At 37.9% G+C, this 26,166-nt stretch overlaps 1 protein-coding gene across 1 annotated transcript in view; it reads right to left on the bottom strand.

The window, feature by feature from the left end:
* Positions 1–26,166, bottom strand: part of MOCOS (molybdenum cofactor sulfurase) — a gene marked incomplete at its 5' end in the record, with an annotated part of 196,907 nt that overhangs the window by 160,248 nt on the left and 10,493 nt on the right. Inside the window, 2 exons of the mRNA XM_057379247.1 lie at positions 9,855–9,921; positions 12,476–12,565. Of these exons, the coding sequence (XP_057235230.1) occupies positions 9,855–9,921; positions 12,476–12,565 (157 nt within the window). The remainder of the gene's footprint in view (positions 1–9,854; positions 9,922–12,475; positions 12,566–26,166) is intronic.

The raw sequence follows: 26,166 nt of genomic DNA, 5'->3' as shown, positions 1-26,166 counted from the left end.
CTTTCCAGCCCTGCAAGGTCAGTAAGGCAGCTGTTGTCCAGCAGAATGTCTTGCATTCTTGTTTTCACCCCTCACAGGAAGGTAGATCTATGTGAAACAAAACAACCTTCTGCTTTTATGAATTTACAGCAATACTCTGAGCATCTTGAGACAAGCTCTTAYGAGCAGGCAGACCTCTTTCTCCTTATGCCAGTCAGCTGGAGAGTCATTGAACTGGAAGTTTCACACCCAGCTCACCAGAGAGCTAGGCTCTTAACAGAAGACTAAATCAGACAACACAAGAGATTTTGGCAATAATATTTTGGAACTAATGGGTCAGTGAAATTTTCTTTAGCAGGGGAAAGGTAACTTGAATTGCGCCTCGCACCTCTGCTGAAGCTTCCCTTGTTAGCACAGAGGCCTCACCCTTATATTCTACAGGTCAGTTTTAGTATTGCTYATACCTTTGGTTTTTCTGTAGTTTTGTGTTTGTTGGTTTTTTTTTTTCTTCTGGCAAAGCAATACTGTTTTCATACATAGTTTACTCACAAGTCAGAAATATCTGGTCTGTGACCACAGACAGATTTTGCAGTGTTCCATGTGTCTAAAACCTCATTTTTATCACATGACAGGTATTTGCAAAGAAAAGTATTGCAATTTTAAACTCATTTAAAAAGGTGAAAACAAACAAACTAAAATAAGGGATGAGTGGATGGCTGAGAAAAGCCTGAGTGTTGAAAAGCTCTTCTGAGAACCATTGCCTGTGATCACTGGATTCATTACCAGCCTAGGGAGTCTCCATAAAATCCAAAGTACATACATCATACTCCTCCAAACACTCTCACCATCCAAAASCTTGCAATAAATTCTAAATTATTTGCAACATGTTATTGAGCTAGCACTCAGTAATATCAATGATGCAATTTTCTTCTGCCTTGACACATACCAAATACACTAATAAAATCTAGCAAATTAAACCTGGATTCACTAGGTGTTATTAACCTTTATATAAAGGAGACAGTTCTGTTAAAAGTCTTGCTTCATTTATCTTTCATATTCCTGTGTCTGACCATGTCTTGTGCTGCTTCTTAAAGGCAGCCTTTCATTTCAAGGACACCATCTTTGCTTACAACCTTCAAATTAGAAATAAAATTTAAAACAGGTAAGAAATTTGAATTAACTGAACTAACAGAGAAACAATAGAAAGAATAATGAAAGTTAGAAGTCACTCACTAGTATTGCCAGCATACACTACAAAGGTCTATCTGAGTTTTGGGTACTAATTTGCTATTATTTCAAATTACCAATTAAAGTTAGCGTTATTTAGCTTCAAATAACTAAATGCTTAATGTGATCACATTTAATCAATTATTTTTCTCTCCTTTAAATGTTGTGGTGTCCCTAAACAAAAACTCTCTGTGCAAAATCTCAAAACCTTTTTCATTTTTTCTCCATTCTTCTAAACATCAACCAGTTTATGGACCACATTATCACTTTCAGCCTAGAATGAAATTTCATAACAAAAACAAATGAGAAAGATCATGTTCCAGAAAATTTATTACATTCTAGAAAAAATCCCAGAAAGATGTGGTTTCTTTCTCTCTGGAAAGCTGTTGCGTTTGCAGATTTCCTCTGTTTGTTTGAAATGCCTGTGCCATTCCCTTGGCTTTACAATACTTTTGGTTTTCTCACAGCACCCAGAATACTTGATGARGTCACACCACCATTCCAGAATCTTTCATTCTGTCTCAATTACCAAACCCTCAATTGCCAGACTGCAGGACTTACTTCAACAACTCCATTCTCTTTTGGTCACACACTTCAGAAAGACACAGGTAATTCAGATCAAGCCCAGAGACAGGGTCACTGAGAGTGGGGAGGGGGCTGAAGAATGCATTTTGGAAGAAGACTCTAGAGGAGCATATCTTGTTCAGCCTATGAAAACAGGTCTGGTCTATTTAAATGCATCAGAAGGGGTWAATAGTACWACAGACCACACAAGCCTATARGYRACAGAAAACTTTGGGGTGGGAACARAAGAACACTGGCTTCTCAAGACCCAGTGGAARAGGAAGTTTTCTGTTCCTTCCAATAGGGAAAGGTCATCAATGGTAAATGAAAAGTATTCCATAATAGCTGGAGATGAAACACAAAAACGCTGAAGATTATGTGCATTCCCATATTCTTGAACCTTATCAGCTGGGATATGTTTCTGACCTGGCTGTCCTGAAACCTGGCACCCCAAAACCCCAACTGGGCCCACACACACTCATCTCATCCCTTCCAGGTTAAGGTGAATAAGTTACACCACACCATCAGCCTTTGCCAGTCGCCACCCATCCTACTGCACTCCCCGTCCTCAGTTTCTTTTCCTGCTGCAGTGCTCCACTAGCTCTGCTCCCTATGGTGTTTAACACATCCCCTGGGCAGCCTGGAAGCTGTGCAGCTGCCTGTTTTTTGCCACAGAAAAGTTTTCATCAGGGCAGCCATGACCTCAGTAACAGGCCATGATACATTTAATGAATGCAGCTAGCTGGCATCTGCCTGCGGCCAAGAGCAGTCTCAGTGCTGGGGGGAAGAAAAACAGACAACTACTAAGAGACATGGGATATTAACAGAGAATTTCAGCAAGACAGCAGGTTGAAGAGGGCAGCAAAAAAAAAAATTAAAAAAGCAAACAAAAACAAACCAAAAAAAAAAACGCAACAGTGTTAGGATTACAGCATCTAGCATGGCTGCTGTAAACAAGCTGCTCATTAGAGAAAGAGAGCTGAAGGCTTGTGCCATCATTTGACAAAGTAAATGTGTTTGCTCCATCTGTAAGAAGACTGGATGAGCTACAGATAGTCTGGAACAATGCATAAAGAAAATTKGCATTATCACAGATGAGAAGGCAGCCACAGTTACACTTGATGYAACAAGGACAGTAGATAATTCTAAGGCTACATCGCAAATGAGAAAACACTGMAGAGGCACCTGTCCTGAAGTTACTACTACTTGCACATCATATCTGTTTCTGGAGAAAAAAGTAGCTGAAGATCCTGAATACATTGCTATATTCAGGAGATTAGAAGTTCACCAGTAGTTAAAATATATGTATTAAAAATTCAAATAATAAGTCATGAACTAGTTAGCCTGCAATCATAATGAYAAAAACATAAGCAACACTAATAGCTACTCACTCAGGTGGACATGAAAAGAAAACTATTTCAGTGGATATCAGTATTTAAAGTATTAAAAATCAAGATCACTAAGCATCATGAAGTGTGGCAGCAAAACCAGTACCACAGTGCCAAGGGAACAGAACAAGTAGAGTCACAAATGGCAGTCAGTGCCAGTGGTTGAGACATGGATTCTGCTCAGGGGTTTTTTGTAAACAAAGCCCTTTATTGTAAAGAAGCCTCGTATTTTACAAGAATTCAAACAATTAACAATCAGTCTCTATTCGCATACAATGCAATGGGTAGCAATGGGTAGCATTGCGTATAGTTTTTTCTTCCTCTGCTTCATTTCTTATTTTTTTCTCTGTCTTTTTCCCATGGCTTTAGTTCTCTGTGAACTGGCCTTTCTGTATCTAATTGTAACTAATTACCTAGAGTGTTTTTGTTAACCAAGGCAAAAAGATCTCTGCTGTCCAAGGCCTGCACCCCCAAAATTCTGGATGGGAGCAAAAAGACTCAGTGCAAATGATGTCTATTTAGGGACTCAAATATGCTGGTTTAAAGTGCAGCCAGGTGGGGCTCAGAGAGCACATAAAGGTTGAGTGCAAATAAATCTGTCTTGCAGCAGAAATGACACCAGAAACTTCAGATTCATTGAGGCACAGATGCCACGATAGATGTGCTTGGGAATGCTTTAATGTGTCTCCAACAGTTTAATTACAACAATAAATGAAATACTCACATTGCTTTACAAGTGAAATGAGTAAGATTTAAAATGGAGCTCAATACTGGGTTTGCTAACTTCAAAGACAGATTATTAGACACTATTTTAAAAGGGACATAACAAATCATCCCCATCCATTTTTTCTAAAAAAATAGATGAATTAGTATTTCCCAAAGTTACATTTTTAAATGYAACATAACACCACTTTTGTCAGTTAAACTTTTGTCAGTTGTGCAAATCTTGCTGCAGGATCATGGAGTCAGTTTCAGATGGAGCAAAACAGAAAGCGTTCATAGACTTCAAAAAAATATCAGCTGAGAAAAAATATCAGCTGAATTTTGAACAACATACATAACTGAAAGTGGCTTTCAAAATTTCTTGACTTCAGTCAGATGGAGCWCCTCTCCAGTGCTACATAACTTGTGCTGTGAAACAGAAGCGCACTGAAGCCAAAACAAAATTGTCAAGCACAATAGGTGCACACAGGGGAAGGCAGAAATTATAYTTGTGCTAAATATGTGGCCTTCCAAAAGTCTTACTTCAAATACAAATAATCATGTAGGTCAGTAATGAAGTTGTCAGGCTCCCCTGGAGTTGGCAAAGGAACTGCTCGTGTTCCCAACAGCTGGGCAAGGACTGTGCTCCTCGAAAATCCAGGGCAGCAGAAACGTCACCATAAACATCACCCACTGCTGTCTCACTATGCTGCTTCTTAGGAGAAGCAGCTGCAAACCCAGAAGAGGGAAGAACACTACATTCTTATGTAAGTATTGTATAGCTTCGGGAGAGGGAAGAAGCTTCCATATAAACCCAGAAAATGACAGGGCGGGAAAGAAGGAATTATCACTGGAGAAATTTTACTATTTTTATCAATGTGTTTTGTTCCAATTGGACTATCTCAGCCATCAGCTCATGTGCCCTTTCACAGACCTCCCCATGGGCACGGAGGCCATTGGTACCCTGCCAAAAAAGCAGATGAGGAGGCATCAAGGCTGTGTGCATTTAAAAAAAAAAGTGAACTAGACTGGTGGCCTGAATCCAAGTAAGCTTGTACCACTCTTCTTACTCTGAATGTTATCTAGAGAGCAATGGCACAGAAAGATCACTTTYAAACTTAGTCTCCATAGCTCCTTTGTCACAGCAATATTATAAAAGCAGAGTCCTGAGGGGTTTTTTTTCTGATTCAAGAAGGGAAAAAAAGTAAAGTTAGTAYTCAGTCATTTTCAGACCTCTTTGCAAAACACTCTAGCCACCCATACAAATAAAACTCAGAATTGCCCAGAAGCATTTCATCCTTTGTGCTCATAAACGAGGAACCTTGACCTCCAGATTTTAATTTATTTTATTGAAATATTTATTTCTTTCAATAAATGAAGCATTACAGATTTGACTCTCTTCGCAAGAAAGATTAGTCAGACAGCAAGAGTGCATGCACTGATTTTATTTCCTACTCTCCATACATACGAACTATGAAGGTATAAAGCTGACTACCAAAAGAGTAACAGAAGGTGTTAGCAAATTCCTCTCTAAAGCTCCAGCTTATCAAGTTAATGATTAATTAATTTATTAAAACAGAGCTGAAAGTCCACGAGCAAAGTTCCTAAGTAAAACAGACTGATTTTATTTGCTCTTAAACCAGTCCCCTAACTCTTTCAAAAATGACAGTACCTGTTAYCCTGACCAGAAGCTTTTTTCTACCTCATAGAGGATTGCAGAGTAAACCCACCAAAGATAATGGATTGATGCATGGAAACTAATGTTTATAAAATGGAGTCCTTCACACAAAAGGCTAAGTATGGCTRACAGGAAAACAAGAAGCATCTGCACCAAAGCCCCGGCTGTGTTGTCACTCAGCACATGACAGAGCCCACAGTGGGATTATCAGCCAGCTCACAGTGGACATACCAGGATTGTTTAATTGCACACCTAAATAATTTCATAAACCACAAGGAAAAAGATCACGCCTCTTGCCTAAGCTCCTCCAGAAAACCTATCCATTATTTATAATTATCTACTAATGCTTCTCCCATTTGCCATGTACTGCRTCACAGCAGTGAGCATAGTGACCTTTTGCTGGACTTTGCTGGCAGTGGTATTTCAGAGTTGCCCCACTGAGCAGTGGGATCAGGAACAGCAGCATTTGCAAATGGTGTTCTAAAAGAAGCAGGCAAAGGGGCTGAACCACCCTAGACTGAAAACAAGGTTTTTGAGTTGATAGGTGCCATTAAGGAGGACAGGATGCAGAGCTCAGATGTCACTCATCCATACGGTCTCCCATCAATGACCTTTGCAAAGGACAAATCAATACTAAGCAGATACTGCATCCACTACTTCTTACTGTGTAGGAAAGGTCAGCCCATTTTCATGTATGTATCAGTTCCAACATTTCTGTTTTCAGACACAGAACTGCTTAAACCTGGGAATCCAGAAAAAAAATTCTCTCTTGCACATAACACCATTGCAGAATGTGTTAACTTAAAAAAAAAAACCAAAAAAAACCTTGGAAGGAAACATTTCATACACAAGGTATGATGCTTGCAGAAGGAATGTAAAGCTCTACCTTGCTATCATAAAATGTTGTCTAAAAATACAATGCAAATGAAATTATAAACAGCATTTATGAGACTGCTTCCTTAGCAAAATCTGGTACCACCTGTGTGTTTTACCACAGAAACAAATATATTTTTAAAACACTAAGCCATTTACAGTCATTTTGTGCTAGCCCACTGCACTGTTTTTGTTCATATGCACCAGCCACAGAAATAATTCTCCTCTTACAGTTCATTTAGATGACATATTTTGAGAGAAGCCTTCATAGAAATATATGTTTTGCTTCTATATTTGAACTTGATCCCATTTAGCTCAATGCCCAATCCTTTTAGTTTCAGCAAGAAAATCTGTACTACACGTATTTCCACAGTCTAGGAGATGCTTGGTACYGAAATCATAGCTGAAATTTCTGGCCTTCTTTTAAATATATATTTGAATTCCCAAAGTATGATTCAGTTTAACACGTCACAGTAACTGAAAGGTCAAGGATGAAAATCAAAACTCTATCACAACAATGCTGTGTTTAAATGAAAAAGTAACCTGTTGTATATCTTAAACACTCCACATCMAACAACACTAAAAGTTCAGTCTGGTTCTGGTTAAAAGACACTGCWGCCCTATTTGATATTTCAAGTGCAAGATCCACAAGGACAGTGTTTTAAAATATTCAGAAATCTAGTATTTTAAAATGCTTACACATRGGAAAAGGGTTATTTAATACTCAGTGTAATGAATTTCTGAGTTACATTAACTGCAGCATCATAAGGAGATATTGTACTCCTGCTCTCTAGCTGGATGGAAGCGGAGCAATGGCACTGCCATACATCCAYAAGCAAAGTAATAAAAACCATCTATAATCTTTTGATGCATATATTTAATATATTTCAGTAAGGTTTATTACATTTCTTGCTTCCTCTTCTCAGCATCACTCATGGTTAATGTTGAGATAAGCACAATGTTAAAAATCACTCAGCAGTCCACTTCAAGAAAAGAGAAGCAATGTTTTTAAGAATAAAATAGTTATTTCTGATCTTATTGCACTTGAGTTGGTGAAGAGGTAAGGCATCTTATAATTTTGTAAATCACAGCACACATCCACTGATTCAATTATTTAAACATTTATGCTATTCTCTTGCAAAGACACATTCCAAAAGTGGTTTCTCTCTGTCAAGCAGACATGAAGGTAAAACCAAATCATTCAGCTTTTTACCACAGAACAGTGTACACTGCCAGATTAGCAAAATCTATTCTGGTGCTGCTATCACCCATATCAGCAAACATAAATCTGAAATAAAGCTTTTCACTAATTTTTAATTAGTTGACTATGCCATCACATTGGAAAATCAAATTTTAAAAAATAATTTTAAAAATAAAATACCATTTTCTTGAAGTCAAACATTGAAAAAAAAGCTATACTTCTAACTGCAGCCATGTGCCAAAAGCCAAATTACAAGCAAGCAATTAATTTTAAGATTTTTGAAATTATCTGCTGAATGTTTTTTTTTCATTGAGAAAATCCAGTCTATGCACTGGGATGCAGGACAGAGCTTTCTGTCTTCCTGTTTTATCACACTGCTTACTTTGATTAGATGCAATGGCATAGAAGTATAGTTTTTTCAAACATACTTTTATTGCATTTTGGATAGCTGACTTATTGGCAGTGGTTTTGGGGCATTTCCTTCTTGAATTTTTATGACTATGCCTTTTTGATGACTATGCTTTTTAAATTTTTATTGGGAATTAAAAATGGCTGAATTTCTTTAGGGACAGATGACAAATTCTATCAGGCATGAAACCGAAAATGTTCATTTAGATGCAGAGGGCATTTAAACAAAAAATTAAAGCACACACACAAAAACCCTCAATGCAAACACTGCTGTGTGCTTGTCCTTTCCCATTCTGCCCTTAAAAAAGTCCCTAGCTCTTTGAAAGCAGGATCCAAAATAAAACAAGCTGAACATATAAGTTCTTTTAAAGGAATCTAGGTTTTTACACAGTGAAAGTCTATTTCCTTACTCCCTAACAACAAAGAACACACAGCAGAATAGTAATTATTCTAGAAACAGTTAGACTTCCTACTGTGCCTTCATARCAGAACTGTGAAACAGCAACATTGCAACAGCATTGAGAGTAAATGGAAATCAGAACGCTAACGCTGCATGTGAGCACGCAGGTCTGCTCAAAAGACTCTGCAGGCTGTGGGTATTGCTCTAACTGGCTTTAAGTGTCTGCTTTTGAAAACAGCTATTCCTCATAGGTAGTCTCTTTCATTTTGTTTGGCCATACATTAATACGTTGTCATCCTGCATAGCATTAAGGGAGGGTTGTGGTAGAAGTAAAAATAAATACTTTCGCCAGAAAGCTGGTGATGGRAAGAGGGAAACAGGTTACAGCCAGAAGCAGCATCCAGCTAGAAGTCTTGGGTTTTTTACATTCTCAWAAAAAGAGTTGGAGAAAATGCAGCAGAAAGGTGTAAAACAGATTTTCTTCATTACAACTATGAACAATACAATGCTATTGATCTGAATTGTGTGATGTGTTTTGTGTGTTCTGTTCTGTGATGTGATGTGTTTTGGAGAAACATTTACTAAGAAACATTTACTTTCAAGAAAGAAGACAAAATAAGAGGAATCCATGACATTCTTTACTTCCTTTAAGAGTGTCATTCAAAGCAGGCAAATAAACTCRAAGCATACACATTCTTCGATAAAGACATACTGTGTAAAAGAGCCAGAGTTTCCTGCAACAAATCCTTAAAACCAATAACCAAGTCCCTAAGTTTTATATTTCATCRTGGTATAAATCAGTGACAAAAAGTGCACCTTCAGCACACTCCATCCTGAACTTTCAAAGGAATACTTTATTTAGAGACCCAGTTCACTTCCTTATCTATACCCAGAAGTCCCAACACTCAATTTTACCTTTTTTTTCCTTCCTACGCTCAAAAATTATACTGAAACTGATTTAGAAGGTTTTTTTATTACCCCAGCAGAAGTAGGTACCTGTGTAGAAGAGTGCACACATTCCCATAGGCTTTTTGTAAAATCTCAAAAGCCATTATGAACTATTTAATATTATCTAAATTTTAACCATGTCTTGCACCTGAACCCACCTCACTRTCTTACCCTATCATCTCACTAATAATGGCTTCTGATATTCCAAGTCCTATATCTTAATTAAAACTGTGAACTTGTATTACAGCACTAAATTAAGTACAAGACTTTGAGAATTGGGGCATTTGGGAGAAAAACAACTGATATGATCCAACATTTGATTGTCCAAATCCCTTGTGTTTTTAAAGTGAGGTTTTCCTTTAGGTATGACAGATGACCCTTAGAAAAAGGCACCACATCAAAGTAATCAAAACAGTACCAAACCAAACCAAAATGAAAACTATCAAGCACATCTTACAGCATCTGAAAAAAAAAAGATGATTCTACCTGTATCGGACATGCTCTATTGTGTCATATGTCAGCTTGCTGCTGATATTCTGACTATGAGGGTTGCCTAGGAGACAAGAGAGATACAGAAATTAATCATWAATCAAAATTTTGCTATTAAATTTCTCTTTTATCAAAGTATTACACCAAGTGAGCCTGAAAGATGATAAAAAAAAGCTTCAATGCATACTTCACAGCAATGCCCTGAAGCTCCTYAGTCAAGAGAAGGGACACACGACAGGGTAAAGCAATTAGGACAGACCTGGAAACTTCCAYTGGATCTCTTACTAATACTTAGGCAGTTCCCTTAAAGAGAAAAGGAAACTGCACACGCRCAATTATACTAGGAAAAACTACAGAGAATGCACATTCATAAAAGTATTCACTCAGCAGCCAAGAAGCAAAAGATAGGCTCTGGAGATAACAGACCTTCAGGATTGGACAGCAGAATTAATCCTGGGGGTTTTAGTGTCTGAAATTTAAATAGTTCATTRAAATTTAAATTTTATTGCAAAATTAGTAGCCACCTTAGCCCAGCTCTGAACAAGCATGTTTAACAACTAAGACAGCATGATTTTATCTTCTTGAGCAAAAAAGATTACACAATCACAGCAGACTTGCTGTTAGCAAATACTTAGAGAACATGCCTGAACTGTTTGGAAAAGGAATCAGAAAAWATTGCTATACTAATACAGTTTTTGCAGTAGGCTCCAATATTAGCTACTCTTTTTAAAATTTAAAAATTAYCCTGCTGAAAGTTGTTGACTGAAGGTGTTAAAAATATTCATTTTAGAGCTCAAACCCAAAACTGATACTTACACTTTTCATGTCTGATGTTGCATTTCTGTAATTTCCAATTCAAATAGTTTCAATTTAGAAGTGAGACTATCTCTTACTTATATTTCCTCATTTACACATGCAACAGCTAAACTGCAGTTCTTTGGGCCTGTGTATTATCACCAAGAAAATAAAAAAGCTGCAAGTCAAATTCCCCCTTCATTCACATCTGTGTTTGTTAAATTAACTCTTTCTATACAGCATTTATTGTCCTCAGAGTATGAGAWGTAACTGAAAAGAGAATTGACCATACTAGAGCTCTTTCGTCATTTTAGATGAAGACACTAATAAAAAGACACAATTTGTTCTCCTATAGCATTATAGGTACTATGCAAATCTGCTCCAAACTGGCAGTACTATTATTTCTATTCACAAGCACTCAATTGATTCACAAATTAATTTTTTTCCTGCCACAGATGATACTTATTAAAAGGGTTGAGMCCAATGTTGTTTGAAATAACTAAGATCAGAGTGCATACATTTYACTTTACAATGTCTGTGGTGACAGAACATTCATTTTAGTATCACTGGCATGCATTTGAATAAGAGATCTTGAATGTAATCAAACCAATGTATTTTTTTATAACAGCAAAAAGCCCCTATCCCTATCAAGAATAACACTTATTTTGTAGTGGAACTTAAATTCATGCTCTGGATATCAGCCTTGCCAGCATTCAGGAAAAAAGAATAGGGGGAAATTATATGATGGCACATTGAAAATGAAAACTACCTGAAACTCTCAAGTGGTGTGCCCAGGTGATAASCACAAGTGTGCCGGCGCTGGAGTGAACAAGCCTTTCCTTGTAAAGCACYGGTACCTCGCTCCCAAGTGGGGAATCCCTTTGCTCCATGCATCAGGGAGCATAAGAAAGACACAAAACCAGCAAAAAGGGACACATGACCCTCAGCTAGTAACACACCACAGGAAAYTTGATTATTTCAGTGGGACTACTCACAGCATAATACTGTGCAGTATMTTTTTTTCTGGTTGAGCATGACTCACTGTAATGTAAATTATCTCAGTAACTGTATTTCTTAAACAACGCATGTTGTTGACTTYGTATAAAATCATTCTCAGTATGTGATTCTCAGCTATATAATTACATCAGAAAGAAATGAAAGGTTTAGGTAGACGAGCTGGGGCTGAAGTAATTACAAGTGGTGCTGTAATAGTTAAATCTCCACCCAGATATTACACAGTTCTGTAGATACTTTTACTCACATTCTTCTGTGCACGATTGCTTTGGCAATACCTATCCTTTTTATGAACAGGCACCAAAGCCTAATGGAGAGAGGTACAGCACCCATTCTCTGCCTAAATTCTCTTGAGATCTTTGAGCTAAGCTTTCTTCTGAATAAAATGYTTATACTGAGTCACAGTATAAGTTCTTTTTGATGACTCTCACTGAGAAGGAGGGTAGTTCTGGATTCTGGTCCTTGCATAAGGACCTTGCATAGGTTTGCATTTTGTGTGGAAAAAACCACAAAAAATGAACAGCTTATAGCTACAATGTATTTTTTATCCCAAGCCTGGTGCCCTAGCTCTGAGGCAACAGACATGCTATTTTTCATTTTTCTTCACCAACATTGACACATCCTTGGTCACCAAAGAATAAAGCCAGGGAAGACACAAAGGGCCTAGGCTTCCTTTGTAAAATCACTGGCCTTCCAACTATTCTATTGCACTGTTAAAAAACCTGCAGAAGGTCTCTTCYAAGAAGTCAGTTTTGAATGATTTAGATGGAAACTTGAAAAGACTAATGCAAGTGTTGCTTTGCACTTACCATAAACATTGTTTCTGAGGTCATCAGTAAAAGCTTCAAGTAGACTCTCTGGGAAAAGTGCTGAACCAGCATGGTCAAGGTAAGTAATCCCTAAAATACAAATAAAATTACTAGTTTCAATTTTTAAAAGATTTAATGCCATTTTCTCCCATAGACTACGTTGTGAAGTGCACCATTCAAATACCCCTTTTCATTCACTAGCAGAAAAATAAATAAAAATATGAAACAGTAGAAGCCAAACATTTTGATTATCTGAGCATCATTTTTAAATAAAACCAAAGAGKTCCTTCCTTTCATGCTTAGATTACACATTCTTTGGAAGAGAAAAATCATTTGTTTAGCCTGTACACAACTTAGCAAGCTGGTGTCTGTACCTTGCTACTTCTAGGCATTCCTTCTCAAAAAGTACTATTATCACAATGATAATAATTATTATTAACAACAACAGCAATAGTAATGTTGTCTCCTTGCCGGCAGGTGAAGAAACTTTCTCAAGAACTGACAAGGCCCAAATCATGTCTGAAGCCCAAAGACAGGACTAGTGTAAGTTTTAATGTATTTAATCAYATCTCGCCACTCTGCTGCACTTAACATCCAATTCATTTGTAAAATCTCCTTTTATATTATTAAGCTATTGCAAAACTTTTAAATAAATGCTTATTGGAAATGAAGGCTTTTTCATGTTTTGCCATTTTAGATTTCTTAATCTTTAGCAATTATTCTTCCATTTCTCCAGTGTGTTTCACACTCTTTATTAGTTTTTTCATTTCACTTACCTTAAGTATTTCAACCTATTTCAAATTTTAATAATGATGAATATGATTAAGATTAGAATTTATTAAGTATTTTAAAGGTCTTCTCYTTCCACATGGATTTAAAATTGAGTTAAGCTTTAAACGAGAAGCCTTGACACTTGGAAATATATATTATATATTATGTTACTGTAGCAGTGATCCAGTGGGTAAAGCTGTGAGGCAGAGCTAATAATAAAACCAATCCAGACACCAACCCCTTATTTCCCAAAGAGAAGGGCCCTTTCCTGCCTTAAGATTTCCTCACTTACAGTGCCTAGAAGAAGCAGAATTCTTAATGATGGYTTGAAATCAATCAGGTTTTTTTGAGGTGCTTTAAGGGGTAGAGCATGGACAAAACCAGGGTCAATTTATTAATTGCACAGGTTTTTCAGTTTTCTGCTTTTTAAAAAAAGAAGAATCCTAGGAAGTTTCTCCCATGCAGCATGAAGCAGCAAACACAAGCACTCAGGAGTCAAAATACATACGGAGGTCTGTCCTGCTCAGCTCTCCAATGGAATGGCTTTGGAGGGAGAGAGCAGTCCAGTCCTGTCCCACGGCAGGACACAGCCAGGCCCATGCCTGGCAGGGTGGCACAGCTTCTGCCAGCAAGGGGACAGCAGCTGTCCCTCCAGGAGGACAAATGCTCACCATGGGCACGCCAGGACCTGTAGCTTGGCACAGAGATCTCTGGCAGGCTCTGAGATGGAGCTAAAGCGTGGAGCAACAACCACAACCTCCGCCAGCTCAATAGCAGCAGTCAGGGCAATGGGAAGCACATGGGCGCTGGCCACAGCTGGGACAGCTGGGAAAGGCAGCACTGGGGCAGCACTGGCGCTGGCCACAGCTGGGACAGCTGGGAAAGGCAGCTGGGACGAGGCAGTCTTGGGGCAGATGCAAGTGGAAGGACTGCTGTTCTGGAGGTGACCACCCCGGCCAACACTCTCCCAGCAAAGTCTCCACAGAGGTGGCATTTGGCTCYCATGGGCACCAGGGGCACAGCTGGGTGATGATCTTCAAGGAGCAGCTGCCACCTTTGGACCTTCCCAGCCCCAACACGGTGACAGCACTGAAGTCACTACACAGCCCTACAGTGTGAGCAGAAACCAGGCAGCCAGATGAGGCTCCTGAAACACAAACCATTCACTGAAAGGGACAGGCACTTCCCATCCTGACCAACACTTCTGTGAGACAAYGTGTACTAATAGACAGATAAGGGTAAAGGCACCTTAAATGATTTTCCAAATTTGATTCTTTATGTAGCTCATGATGAAGGGCAATATTGCAGTTCTGTGAAATGGAAGTATTAAAAGCAGCTAGTCATTTTTTAAATTCCTCCTCTGGGTATAATACTTTTAAATCTGTGAGAAAATTTGGCTGAGGAAGGAAAAAATATTAATTCTTAAAATTTTATTTGATATTTAATGCTGCTGTTTAATTGAAAGCAGAGAACAGCATTTAATACTCTCTCTCATGGCCCAAAAAAAGAAATGGGCTCTCTCATCTTTTGAGACTGCACTGAAACAAATATCTTCATTGCTATTGCACTTTTATGATGTAGTTTTTCCTTGCTGTCTTATTTCAACAAAATTGTATTTCTAAAGAAAAGAAAAGAAAAGAAAAGTGGTACATGCATAACACTATGAAAAAAACACATTAATAAYGTTCATTGTGTTTTTCCCTGGTTTAATAACATTTGCTATTTTATCTTTATTGAATGCATATTAACCAAAGAGATTTGTCAGTATAGAGTGAACAATACAATTCCCATTGTTTCACTGCGGTATTTAGCATATAGGCTACAACACTATGAAATGATACTGTTTATGGGAAATAACAGGAGAAAGAAAGTATAATATGATCAACCAAAAGAACATTAAAATGCAATATCCATCAGGACGTGGTTTCATTGCTCAGGGAAAATGTAAAATTAACTTTTAGTTTCATTTACATACTATTATGTTTGGAATGTAACTGACTTCACTGGTCTAATAACATATCAACTATTTGATAAAATCATACTTCAGAAGTAGGGAATATTTGATAGGAGTATTGAAAACCATTCAATGTGTTGGCATTAGTTATGGAAAGTTATTCAGCCAGACTATCGGTTCATAAGCTGCAATATTCATATGCTAATATCCTTACAGATTAATTTTACATGGGCAACTCTTGGGAAACCAACACAGGCCAGGCTGTCCTGCTGAAAAAATCCCAGCCCAGCTCTCTGATCTCTTTACATGCTAAAATTCACCTCTTAACAAACCATGTACCATCTCTTGGCCCTTCGTGAAACTTCATGAATGCACACCTACATACAGCCTCAAAAAATGCCAGGGGAACAACCAGTTTAACTGAACATTTCCATCTCTTGAAAGAAAAAAAAAGATAATTTAGTTTGGAGCATTTGAAAATTAGTGTTTAAGATCAAGTTATCATCTCACTTGATCAAGTTTAAGATCAAGTGAGAACATTCAACTGCACAGAGTCTGAGAGCCTGCAAATATATAAGCCAAAAAGAAACTACCAGATTAATCTTTGGGAGCCAGATACCTGCTTCTGGCAAAAGCACACTTTCCTAAAACATGACTCCACCTGACTCAGAAAAAATTGAAAAACATCATTTGATAAATTGAAAGTAGAACAAGGCAGTTACACCTTTACCAAATCTTTTAGTAACTACTAAGTTGTGTACGTGTCTACCATCCAGAGGTTGGTCTGGAGAGGAGGCACAGAGAGACCTTGGGGGCACTTCCTACAGTGGCCTGGTGCCACACAGCACAAAGAGACTAAGCTTTCTCCTGCTTCATATCCCACCCATAAACCCATGTCTAGTTACCCAGCTACTCCCTGTCTAAATGATTACTACTTTGGTATTATGTAATATGTTCTTSTAATCCTTGAAATTGTTCCTGGTGCTACACATTTCTGAACTTTGTCTAAGTGTCACTTCCAAAAATAACCAGTTTACCTACACACCATCTGCCTGCTCCATGTTCACCTCCTTAACCTCTTGTTATTCTGTGATTCTGCTACTGTCACCAAGACAAGTTAGCCTGAGCTGTGACTTGCACAGATTATTTCTCACAGCCCTGGAACTCCAAAATTCCTGCACACCAGCTGATTACAGGCTGCCAGTTATACTGCCAAAAACCTCATAATAAAGAATGAAATGTGTAGTTACAAGGCAGCAATTCTACAGAGTCATGAATTTTGATTGGTGGGTATAATTGCAATTCAGTAGGATTATATACACAATGCTATTTGGAAAGCAGATTCAGACAATGCCTTGGGGAGAGAGCATATATCTTAAGTATGGCAATATTAACAAAACCAGTATGAAATAGATTATATGAAAACAAGCTGAAGGCAAAATTAAGCAATATCTGTCAAAAGATAAATATCACATTTCCATATACCAAACCATAAGCAGGAGAAAAAACAAGTGACAAAACAGGGAGAAGTGGGCTCTATAGAGGTTGTAGACAAGTATGATATTGTTTGGACACAGAGAGGTTTTAACAGGTASTACCACATCAGGTACCTCAGATACACAGAATCATAGAATGGTTTGGGTTGGAAGGGACCTTAAAGAWCATCCAGTTCTAACCACCCTGCCATGAGCTGGGACACCTTCCATTAGACCAGGTTGCTCAAAGCCCCATCCAACCTGATCTTGAAGAACACTTCCAGGGATGGCACATCCACAACTTCCCTGGGCAACCTGTTACAGTGCCTCATCACCCTCACAGTAAACAATTTCATCCTAATACCTCATCTAAACCACTCTCTTCCAGTTTGAAGCCACTCCCCCTTGTCCTGTCACTAAATGCTGTTGTAATATGTCCCTCTCCATCTTTTCWGTAGGCTTCAGGTACCAGAAGGCTGCAATTAGGTCACCCCAAAGCCTTCTCTTCTCCAGGCTGAACAACTCTAATTCTCTCAGCCTTTCCCCATAGGAGAAGTGCTCCATCCCTCTAATCATCTTGGTGGCCTCCTCTGGCTTGCTCCAACAGGTCCCTGTCCTCCCTGTGCCGGGGTCCCAGAGCTGGATGCAGCACTGCAGTTGGCGTCTCACTAGAGTGGAGCAGAGAGAGGGAATCACCCCCCTCTCCCTGCTGGCCGCACTGCTTTGATGCAGCCCAGGACACGGCTGTCCTTCCAGCCTGGGAGCACACACCACCGGTTTATATTCAGCCAACAGGTTATTTTAGTATCTAAGTCAGATGCCCTTTAGAGTCAGCTCCTTCTTTCCAGTCACAGACTAAAGACTTAGCTCCCCCAAGAGATGCTCCTAAATTAAATGGCAAAAGTAGCTTTAATTACATAATCTAGTRCATATAACCTTCCTAGAAGTGCCATGACACAGGGCATGATATGCCCACGCACTGTATGGACAGATAGACAGATAAAGATCCTCATTATGCAAAACCATTAACAAAGAATTAAAACAAATTAAAAGAAAAAAAATCCTATTAATATAACTTGAGATTTGCCTTTACCTGATATTTTCTGGATTAAACATTTAATGAATATTTTTAYCTGTACATTCAGTTCCTTTTTGGCATCGATTTAGACAAACACTATCAAATCAGAGTATGTTTTCTCAATGAAAACATTCCTCCCATCTAAACAGTCCTGTTCTGCTAGACAAGGTAATGTTTTATTTCCCTTGCTTAGGGCCAAGGAGCKCTTCAAAAGACCGTAAAAGCATAGCACTTGATGGACAAGGCCATAGATGCTCAAAGCCTGAATAGTTACCATGCAGTTAAGGGAGACACTGTTCCTCAGCATGATTTGACTTAATTGCTACAGGCCTGRTGAAATAACACAGCAGTCAGCCCAGAGCCATAGGGCACATTCTACTTTCCACTGCCAGTCCATCAAGTTCATCAATTCGAGTAATCACAGCCTGACYTGACTGCCAAATGCTGCTCTGCACTGGGCTGTGACCAATCTGGATAATGGTACCAATATTCTAAGGGCTGCTAACCAGTCACTGAGTTCTGTGGGAAAATGGTATTTAATTAATGAATTTTAGTGTTTGACTTGATGGACTTGTTACAAAAAGCAAAGCATGAAATATGCAATTACATTTATTCATAACAAGTTCCCATTATTTTTCTCCATGTGCTATTGGCTTGCATTATTTGCTCTCATTGCATTAATACCTACAGCAAAGGAGGCAGAACATCAAAACCCTTTACAGTGAAAACCACACACTCTCTTTGCTTACTGTACTCCTCAGCRGGGGCCACACCAACTCTACTAAAGGCATTTAGGGGGCTAGGGTTATTCAGTGTCATTATGCACTGACACTGTTCTATGTACAATGCAGAGAACACTTAYTTGCAGCTTTTAGTTTACAGCTTGCTGGTACTGAGGAAGATGTGAGCACAAAAGAAAGTAATGATTTCACATTATTAAGAAATCACATCCAAGCCTATGTATTTTTCACAGCTACAGAAAAAAATAAAAACTGCAYGCCATCAAATTTCATCATTTGTCACTCCTGTGCTAAATGAGACTGCAGTAAAGGGATCAATCAGCACTCACCTTCATCCATTTGGTCTACCTGTAAGGCACAGCTTTACTCAGTGCATCAGTGGGCAGGATTAAATATCGACTGCAGTGATGTTATTTCCATGGACACTTTAATGGGTTGTGTGAGACCGGTTGAAGTCTTACTCATGGGCATGAACCAGAGGTACCCCTTCATGGGAATAACATACTGCAGCCTGCCTCTCTGTCTTTGGATGAAATATACATCACAAGTGATTCATATTCATGCATGTCTTCAAACAACTGCAACTTGCTCAGACCAAAACCAGCATTCACACCTCCCTAGCAAAGATATGATCATCTTCCAGTCTCTTTCTTTTTTCTCCCTTTTTATTGGATGCAATTGATCAAATGAAAAAAGAGTTGAAAGAGAACATGTTCCCCATCCTTCTATTACAGAAAAACGCTTTTGTTGGTTTTGTTGAAAATTTCACAGAAACATTCACTTTTGTGTAGGRAAGAGATGCTTTTGTGTAGGAAAGAGAATTCCCACTTGAGATGCAAACATGACAGTAAAAAGCAATGTTTAAGGAATCATCATAATAATTGTTTATAATAGCTGTCATTACCTAACCATTCTAGTAGCCTAYTCCTGCTCTTTTTTTCTTCCTTTTTTTTTTCATTAAACAGCCACAGACTTTCAACAACATGTCAAGATAATGTTTAAAACTGATTTTTCTAGKCAATTCTACTTCTTGCTCTGTGACCTGAAATAATGGGCTTCATATAAAATCTAGGACAAAATAGGGACTCAGTATTCTCTACAAAATATATAAATGAAATGTGCAGAAATACACAGAAAGCCTTCTAAATTATTTTACGTGTTTCAAAAGCACTAGATGATAAACTAAGCTCAAAACAGAAACCAAATTGTAACCCTTTTCTTTAMCCTTTTCCCTTAAAACTCATTTCATTGCACAGAAATAATTCACTATGAGCTTCTGGCAGCCGGAGTATTGGGCTAAACTTCCAACCATAGCAATAATTAAACCCTCACATGAAGACTGGTACACACAATGAACACTCAATGACAGACAGCAAAAATCAATTATCCCTATTGGTGAGGCCCTGCAGAAGTACTTCCCAGCCATCATTCCTTCCCAATGACAAGACCCCRTTAATGCCTTGTTTGGCAAATGTAGCAGTCCTTCTCTGCTGCTTTTTCTGGCAAAGAGGCGAAGCTGCTACTGCAAACCAGTAATAAAGTTATTCTGCAATGGAAGTTCTTCACACAGGCTCCCCACAGATATTTACAGCCCTTGATTTACTTGTACATCCAGCCAAAAGYCCAGAAAGAGAGAAGATCAATTTCAGGGAGATAAGAATATGTGGAACACAAATTTCCCTTCAGCATAAATTCAGTCTTTCAGGGACAAACATGTAAAACCAAATGAYCCCATTTATCAAGAGGAAGTGTGCATAAATTCATAGACTGTGGAAYGGAGAGTGTGAGGACTTTGGTAAAAACTGCACTCATGAGATGAGAAGTCTAAGTAGGTTCTCCTGGCCCACAGCAGGCAGTCCTTTGCTACAACACTCATCAGCCAAGCTACTTCCATATGCAAAACAGGAAGGTTGTTAGTCAATTTGCTCAAATGAATTCAGAACAATGCTTCAGAATTTTCCTAGTAAGAAATTACACCTCGACCTCTAGACTGTTTCTCAATCATCACTGCATTTTCATATCTTCCATAACAGCATTGTTTTGCTTTAACATCTATCTTTACCCACTCAATTTTAATGGTATTTCTCCATTGACAACCAAGTAGCACCTGTCCACCTGCTCTGACTAAAATTTCCATGTTCCTTTATTCTTAATAAATGATAATTCCAAAGTAACTTGATAATTCCAAGGAAGAACTCATTTCATTCCCAGTCATGCCTCTTCCAGCTGGAAGCCCTTTCTCTGGGAGCAACAGGGGATTGGAGAGCAGGAGTGGGGGAGCAGAACACACGTTCCAGAAGATGATCTCAGAATTCTGGAAATCTAAAATGTCCCTAACTTTACTGGGAAAATACCTCTTTAGACCAACACATCCAGACCTCTTGGGTTAAACTCCTAACTGTTACTCCCTACCCGATTTACACTCCTAATTGATTGGAGCAGTTAGGAAAAAAAACCCAGCATCATTAAACCAGGGAGAGGTTTAACGCTTGCAATATCCATATATAATGCTTGATCAAGATCTCCTGCATCACCTTTTCACCAGTGAGCAGCCATCAACAAAATGTGAAATCACAAACAGGAGACAGCAACAATAGCGCATAAAATATTAAGCGTAGGAGTTTCAGTACCACTACTGAGTAAACACTTCAGACTTAATACAAACAATTTMATTTTAATAAGGCAGAGAAAATTCTGATGTTTCATTAAGGAGATAGTAAGTATGCAAGACAAACTATATATAAGCTTTTCTTTTGCATATATATTGGGTTAATCTAGACATTTTTTCATCATAAAACCTTTTGGTTCCAAGTTCCCACAGATTAACTTCTACTTTATAGTAATTTGAKCCAAGCTGCTCTCTCAGGTGAAACTATTTAACTATAAACAGACCAATCTAAATGGTAAGATTATACTCAATTGCTTTACTTTTACTGAAGTTCATTGACCACATTAGGTAAGCAGATGTAAATAAYAGAACTCATTAAATAATCTTATTTCTTATTTAGGGATTTTTTTTTTTTAAAGTAAGAATTGGTTTATAGATTTTTTATGACTGACTGTAACTCCTGCTACTTYCACACATTTGCAATACTTCAGTACAAAAAGCATCTCCTCATTGGAAAATGTTCCCACTCAAAAAAACCAACCAAAGAAACAAAAAATCTAAGACACAAACAGGCTTCTGTCAATAATTTAATAGGTATGCAATTGGCATAAATGTTCTGCTGCTATCTTAATATATTTGACCTAAGCTAGCTTCCCTAGGTTATTTTTTCATTTCACTGGGATCTTCCCACGCATAGATTCAAACTCCTCAACAACCATTTTCAGGAATGTACCTAAAATGAAATAGTACATTTATCAAAAATACTGTTACAGGAAAGCACAGTTTTTAATTCTGAAAGTTTGACAACTGTAGAGATGGGTTAACTAGTTCTGACAAAAATACCAGGAAAAAATACTTCCTAATGAGTAGGTCATAACACAGCAGTATGTGAGAGAAATTGTACCTAACACAGGCCTGCTTTAAATAGGGACAACWTCATGCAGCTTCCAGATACTCAATTTAAAACTCTGCTGAAGTCCAGCATGTTAAATCTTTCTAAAAGATAACTAAAAATCTCTTGAGTTGTTGACACAAACRTATCATTTACAACCCTCCTTTTAAAGTATGGTTAACATGTGACACAGCTTTTGAAAGTTTTGTGATTACTTTGAATCTGACTTTGGACAGCAAGAATACACTTGGACACTGCCAAAGCTGTTTGCAGTTTGTGGGTTGGACACAGCCAAAAGCTGTTTAGGAGTTTGTGGGTCTTCCAGAGACATTACCTTGCACTGGGTGAAGCTATTCTATTTTCAGAGGACATGTTCTATGAACTCAAAGGACTGCAACCCAGCAAAAAAAAAGTCCTTTCTGAAGTCCAGTGGCATGAAAGGAACCCATACAGAGTCTGATTGCATTTCTGCTGTCCTATAATGAATAACCAAAGCAGAACTTGGCCTTCAGGTCACAGAGACCTCAACTCAGCAGAGAGGCAAACTCTATTCCAACATAAGACTATGCCTCAAAAATATCCAGAGCCTTTGGAGGAATTATGAGCCTCTGTTGAACTCTGAGTTAAACCATTAACGAATACAATATAACCAGGATTTCCTAAACATACTGCATTGATCGCCTTTCTGGTTCCAGGCCAAGTTAAAGAGCTGGGTTGCAATCTGCACATAAGCCTWAAAAGACCTTTGAAACAAGTGAAATTTTCGCTTCTTTAATAAAGTGTCCTGGACAGGTCACATAGCTGTATCTTCATCTGGCACCTATAGAAATCTTCAGTCTCAAAAGAATGCATGGACCCCCTAAAAGTCCAGCTATCAATTTTAAAGTGCAACATTTGTAATCCACTGACAACGGGAGTAATAACAGGCAAAAGTAACAGAATCTYAAAATTACATATATCAGTTTACTAGAGTCAGTTACATTAAATGAAGAACTGCTCCAGAGATGTGCTTACAGCAGCCWGGTGATTGTGTGTTTCCTCCAAGCACATACTGTTCACCTTTCTTTAAAGTATGCACAAATGTGCCCATGTATGCAGTGCTGAGAAGGRTATATGAATATATCTACATAAGTATCCCCTTAAGAGGATAATTAGTGTTTTCATGTTGCTTCTTGCAGCAGAACATAAGGAAAAGCAGATGTGAACCTGAAGACTCTCTTCCCTTACAGCTCTTTTCCACTTTCTCTTCTCTAGTGCTTCTCCAACTATACATTTTAATACKTTTGGCAAAGTCATAAACTAGAAGATATCACATCTGCTTTCAATCTTAATCAAAGTTAACATCTACYGAACATCATCAACATTCAACAAAAACAATGCCAACTTTTGGTAAGAATATGCTAACCACAGTTACTGGTGAATAGTTTTGAAGAGTCAGGCACACTTCTAACTTGAATAGATTTTCCTCCACTATAGAAATCTGGTACTGGGGACTGAGTTCCAATGCTGCCCACTCAATGCAAGTCCACTCAGTAAGTCTGATTTATGTTAGTACTAAGAGATATAAATATCTGAACATCAAAAAACCCAGTAATAGTCTGACACTAATGATATAAATATACAAAATTTCATTTTTGGTAGCAAACCTCCATTGAATACCTTTGGCTACAAAAATGAGTTTTACAGTTCTCCCKATTTTGTTTTTTTGATGGACCCGGCAATAAAGCAATTACTATGTCATTCCAATTTTATAAGCATACACCTGTACTTCACTAAATCACAGTATAATTCTTCTCAATTCAAAGGCTTCTTTCAATACTAACGGCTTGAGAAATTAAAGAGAATTATAATTTCACCAAAAGTTATCCAAAACACTAAATACAAATGCCCTCATTAACACTGGACTAGCTTTGAGAATAAAATATTATGCACTGAAAAAAAAAAAAATCCAATTTCCCTAGTTCCTGAGCTCTGACCTTAAATTCACAACTCTGCCACAACACCAGCTATCGCACTTTGCCTCTARGAAAATATTATGTATTTAAAAATCAAGGTCTTCCCCACAAGCAGRGTAATATTTGAATAAATGACAAGACCAGATGCAACATTCATACAACRTATCTTACTCAATTTCTGACAYAAGGTACTTGAAAACACTGTCTAGRTAAAACTACTCATGGSATTCACTGCTTCCAGAACTGACTGGATTCCAAGTATGGGTACCCATTTCCTATGTGGAGCCTTCTCCATAACTAGCAAAGCCACACAGAAATGCCAGAGCTGCTGGAATTCCTTAGCCTGGCCAGAGGCTGCTCCTTTACAGAGAACTTCTACCGATGCTGTACAAAGCAGATAGCTGAACACACCTCATCCTTACATGGGCAGAGGATGTCTGGTGACACACGGAGAGAGTTACACAAGATAAGAAATTCAGGAACTGTTTCCGTAACACAAAGTGAGATTGGAGAGAAATTTTAAGTGAGGTGAGCATTATTTATGACAATGAATGATCTAATTAATAATGAAGAGTATTATCGTAATTGGAAAAGTAAYAGTAATTTTTAATTAATATTTCGAAGCTAACTTATTCACTGTTAATTTTCAAATACTTCCTCAGACTTTCTAGAACTAGAAGTAACATCTCAGAATAGTATTGAGATTCTATAATGAGCTCTTTTTATATCCYCAAAATTTCTACTTTTTGTTGAATTTGCACTTGTGGACATTTTATTACCATATTCCCCCAAAGCAAGTATGTTTAAGGCAACAATAGCACATTGGGTTCCCATCACTTGCTTTTTGAAGCTAATTATTTGTCATTAAGATGTAATTCCTGTTCATTTCTAACAAAACCACATGAACATTTTTCACCAAAAAAATCATGCAGGCGATGTAAAAATTAAAAACCTAAACACATCAAAACCACATTCTAAAATAGTTAGTGAAGGATCCTAGTGGAGCTTAGAAAGGCCAAGGTATGGCTCAGCGCTTTGGAAGGTAAAGGGAAGGATTATAATTCTAAGCAAAGCAACAACAAAATCAAACTGGCTAAATATAAATTTAAAAATTAGTATGTTATCATGCCCTCATTTGTGTYTTTAGTTACAGTTACCTCAAGAAGGATCCATTTTTTAAAGAATTGTAAGATACAACTATTGTAAATCTGGTTCAGTCAGATTTCCCAATCTGCCCACCGCATTTCAAATYAGTGCATTAAAAATTCAAACTAATGGGAAAAAAATACGTGTCAATATACCCTGAAACAATTATAATTCTAAGAATGGATCTCAGTGCATGCAACAAATGGTACTACATGTTTCATTCTAGATCTATTTAATCCAAAAACTCCTCTCCAGACTTGTGCCACAAATACTGGAATGGAAATGGTCTCTATGATGCCCTGTATCTCCACTATAATGCACTTACTRGTTCCCCAATAGTAAACCTAGAATGAGCCCAGAATGCTCGTTTCAAGGCAGGTAACTATGTTGAGGTTGTTTCCAGATGGAAAGCAAGCATTCCTCAGTACTTTGTAGAGACATCAGATATCTGGTACTCTGTCCTCCACAGAAAATTAAGATAAAGTGAACATTGTGAGATCAGTTATTGCACAGTGTACACAGACTATTTTTTTTTTCTACAGGGCAAACTATGGGCTTCTCCCATTTCTGCTGGGACRACAAGGAAGGCATTAAGGGCAAATTTTTCACCATGCCTACCCTATGCTCTTTTTCCCCCTACTCCCCTTCCCATTTGAAAGTTTTCTTTCTTCTGCWATGAAAGATGATGCTTYRGGTTCTCAYCACARTGAGAGTAAAGCTCACAGATTTATACAGAGATACACATTTATTTCTATTTTTTATGTTTACATTTGTAAATAGACCTATCGTAATGACTGCTCAGGGGAAARACAGTAAGAAACAATCTGCTTTGATATGAATAGATTCTTCCTTATATAATCTTTTTTCTCTAGTGTTTCATTTTTTCTCATATATTGCTGTCTACAAGCCAGGAACCCCAGCCAACATATATCCAGAGACTATATATGTTAGACTAGACTGCTGTTTTCYTCTGAGTCATTCCACATGGAATACACAGTGCAGTGAAGTAGATTCAACATATGCAACACCAGCTACAACTCAGTGATTTAACAGCCTAAACAGTAGTTTCTCC

Source organism: Malurus melanocephalus, unplaced genomic scaffold (genome assembly GCF_030028575.1).
Source record: "Malurus melanocephalus ecotype Western Australia unplaced genomic scaffold, MMel_1.1 scaffold_395, whole genome shotgun sequence".
Taxonomy (NCBI): Eukaryota; Metazoa; Chordata; class Aves; order Passeriformes; family Maluridae; genus Malurus; species Malurus melanocephalus.
This window is presented reverse-complemented; position numbering and strand designations above follow the sequence as displayed.